The sequence below is a fragment of the Neomonachus schauinslandi genome, chromosome 8 (genome assembly GCF_002201575.2).
Source record: "Neomonachus schauinslandi chromosome 8, ASM220157v2, whole genome shotgun sequence".
Lineage (NCBI taxonomy): Eukaryota > Metazoa > Chordata > Mammalia > Carnivora > Phocidae > Neomonachus > Neomonachus schauinslandi.
The window spans coordinates 142,145,549-142,148,986 of record NC_058410.1 but is presented as its reverse complement, the minus strand read 5'-3'; the positions used below and the strand labels follow the sequence as shown (position 1 = coordinate 142,148,986).

Below are 3,438 nucleotides of genomic sequence, written 5' to 3'. Positions count from 1 at the left end.
GGGGGAGGCAGGAGCGGGTGGAACGTCTGGGAGGAAGGTCCGTGGGAAGCAGCCAGCCAAATGTACCAGGCCCGCATTTGTGGGGAGATGATCTCGGGCCCCTCAGTTTGGGTTCTTGACATGACCTTGGGTTACTGGGCGGCACCTAGTTCTGCCTTCCTGGGTTTCCCGATTTTGCGCCCCCTCCCTCCCACCAAGATACTGAATGGTGGTGAGGGGACGGGGGTTCCAGCCACTCGAGAGCCCCCGTCCTCACCGCCGAGTGGAGACCTCCCTGCATCTCTGTGCCCTGGCCAAGGTCCCGGGTCCCACAGCGCAGGCTCTCGTCTGCGTGTGCCCCATACGTGGCAGGGCACCGGCTCCTGCACCCTGTGTGACCCAGAAGGTCAAAGGCCCCTCATCACCTCGACCTGCCACGAGCTCGCTTTTGTCCCCGTCTCCTCGCTCTCTGCTTCCATACTATGAGCCGTTTGTCCTCTGGACCCACGGACCCCCTCGCCTGAGGACACGTGGAGAAGGCCCTTTCTCCCCTTCGTCCTTCAGGAGCGACAGGGCACCCACCTGGGAGCTGACATCAGCCCGTGACGTAGGCCCCATGTCACTGTCCCCACACCACAAGCCTTTCCCTCTAGTCCCTTCCACACCGTGGTGTCACGGCCCGTTGACCAGCTTTTTGGGAGGACAGAGTGTGGTCTGACTTACACGGTCTTCCCTGCACCTGGCTCGTGGTGGAACATAAATGCTTCTTGAATGAGTGAGGGTGGAGACCAGCAAGTTACAAGATGGGAGCTGGTTCAGGACAGGGAATGACGACGCACATGCGTCTCAGGGCTGTGGACGCTGGCCACACGCTGTGTCGTGTTCTGAGGAATCATGGCCGGGTCAGGGAAGGCCCCGTGGGCGAGCCAGAAACGGAGCTGGCCTCAACGTGGGGAGGCGAGCGGGTTGTCCAGCCGGTGCACTGAACAAGTGTGTGTGGTGTGAAAGGACAGGAGTGGCTGTCTCAGCGTTGGGGGCTCCAACACGCTGATGCAAGTGAGAGACGTAAAAACCGCTTGTCCTGTTTGTTGCTGAGCTCCCGACCGTGGGGACTCAGGTGATCTAGGTCCTCTTCACCCCCTCTCTGGTGATCTGAGTGACCGCCCCGTGGCTTGCTTTCGCCTAGGGTGCGGTGTACGTCTACTTCGGCTCCAGACAAGGAGGAGTGTCTTCTGGCCCCAACGTCACCATCTCCTGCCAGGTACGGGGACCCCCTGGGCCAGGGCCAGACCTCGCCGCCTCCTGCTGTCCGCCTTTGAGCGGGACGTGCTCTCCTGGTTCCCCTACAGGACACCTACTGTAACTTGGGCTGGACGCTGGTGGCCGCAGACATGAACGAGGACGGCGAGCCTGATCTGGTGATGGGCTCCCCTTTCGCGCCGGGTGGAGGGAAACAGAAGGGCATGGTGGCTGCGTTTTATTCCGACCCCAGCTGGAGCCACAAAGGTAGTGCTTGCGAGGGGGGAGGAGGGGGTGGGGGGGGCGGAGACCTCCTGAGACCTCCCTGCTCTAGTCTGTCCTCCTGCCTCTGGGCTTCCGTCCTATCTCCCTCCTTCCACTATCAGGTCATCTAAATTTTCTAATAGCTCTTCCTTTTGCAGATAAGATACAAGAGTATCTACCTTTATCATCCAGGTGATATGGGTAGAATCACTGATATACAAAAAGGGGTCCAACTTCCAGGTCCAGATCCAAAGGGAGCCCGTAGGTTGTTGGCAGAGGCTTTCCATGGAAGCCTGGGAACTCGGAAGGCATCCCAGTGATGCTCCGACCTGCCCGCTGGGGTCTCCGTTTATATCGCATCCTCCACCCCACAGAAGTGAGCTCCAGAAATGTGCTTGTCCTGTGACAGCCTCCCACGGAAGGTAAAGGGCACTGGTTGTCTCGTGTAGAAAAGCTGGGCGTGGAGGCGGCCAACTGGACGGTGCGAGGTGAGGCGGACTTCTCCTGGCTCGGCTACGCCCTCCACGGGCTCCGCGTGAACAACACAACCGTGCTGCTGGTGGGGAGCCCAACCTGGAGGAACACCAGTAGGTGGGTGCTCCCGTGGGGGCCAGGGACCCCGGGGCACGAGGGGCAGGTGCCAGCTGCCGCGGGGGCCCGCCTGGGGGCTCAGACCCCACAAGGAAAAGCTGTGGCTCTGCGGCAAGGTGGCGGATTCTCGGAAGCTGAAGCAGGAGCTAGGAGGGGGATGAGCCTGCCAGGGCTCCTGTGACCGTCCCACAGCCTGGGTAGCAGAAGCCGCGAGAATGTCTTCTCCAGGGCGCGGGGTTGGCGGCGGCCATCTCAAGGCCTCTCTCGTCTTGCAGGGGGTCGCCTTCTCCGGGCCTCTCCTGGGTCTGCGCCTGTCCCTGGTGTCTGTCCTTATGAGGACACCCAGTCCTACTAGATCAGGCCCCACCCCAATGACCTCAGAGACCATGATGGCCTCTTTGAGGCCCGGTCTCCAAATACACACATTCTGAGGTGCTGGGGTTCAGACTCCGACGTGGATTCCGGAGGAACACGATTCAGCCTGTGGCCGTGGCCCTCCCTCTACCTGCCCTCAGTGGGGAGGCAGAGTGGTGAGCTTCGCATCAGCAGAAAGCCACCCCGCTCCCCTGCCAGGATCCCAGGATCCCAGGATGGCAGGGTTGGGGCAGAGGGGGCTTGTGTTCGCCGGGCCCTGACTAGTCGGCCCGCTCTTCTCCCCCGTCTGCGTGTGCTTCCTTCCAGCCCGGGCCACCTGTTCCACGCTCACGACGAGAAACAGAGCCTCGGACGGGTGTATGGCTATTTGCCCCCACAACGCCAAAGCTGGTTTACCGTTTCCGGAGACAAGGTAAGGCTGCCGCTCCCCCCACGGAGACTGGGCACCGGGGAGAGCTCTCAGAGCTGCATGGTGCCGACTGACGGCATTTCACAGACGATGGGGAAGCTGGGGGCTTCCCTGTCCAGCGGCCACGTGCTGGTGAACGGGACCCGGAAACAAGTGTTGCTGGCTGGAGCCCCGACTCACGGTAGGTCACGCGCCGGGAAACATGACTGCGTTTTTAGTCGGGTGGCTTCTTGACCACATCCTTGGGGGGAAGGTTGTGAAATCTGGAGCCAGACAGACCAGACTGTATTTCCTTTTCTCGGTAATAGCAAGCGGCATAACCTGGGGGAAGTTACTTAACCTACCTGAGCATTAGTATCCTCATCCGCAAAACACAAATTATAATATCCACCTCAGAAATTTGTTGAAAATCCCTCATGAAAGTAACCGAGTGTGTTGTTAAAGCTCCAGTCTCACTGAGCTTGGAGGCGGGGGGGGGGGGGGGGGGGGCGTTCAGAAAATTCTACACATCAGTTCACCGGGACTAGGTCTGCTGAGGACTTATGTTAATAAAATACTAATCTTGTTGTACGGGAAGCGTT

At 60.1% G+C, this 3,438-nt stretch overlaps 1 protein-coding gene across 3 annotated transcripts in view; it reads left to right on the top strand.

The window, feature by feature from the left end:
• GPLD1 (glycosylphosphatidylinositol specific phospholipase D1) overlaps positions 1-3,438 on the top strand; it is a 55,991-nt gene that overhangs the window by 44,562 nt on the left and 7,991 nt on the right. For all 3 annotated transcript variants that reach the window (XM_021697142.1, XM_021697143.2, XM_021697141.2), the window contains 5 exons: positions 1,166-1,240; positions 1,329-1,485; positions 1,932-2,073; positions 2,755-2,860; positions 2,945-3,038. In XM_021697142.1, the coding sequence (XP_021552817.1) occupies positions 1,166-1,240; positions 1,329-1,485; positions 1,932-2,073; positions 2,755-2,860; positions 2,945-3,038 (574 nt within the window). The remainder of the gene's footprint in view (positions 1-1,165; positions 1,241-1,328; positions 1,486-1,931; positions 2,074-2,754; positions 2,861-2,944; positions 3,039-3,438) is intronic.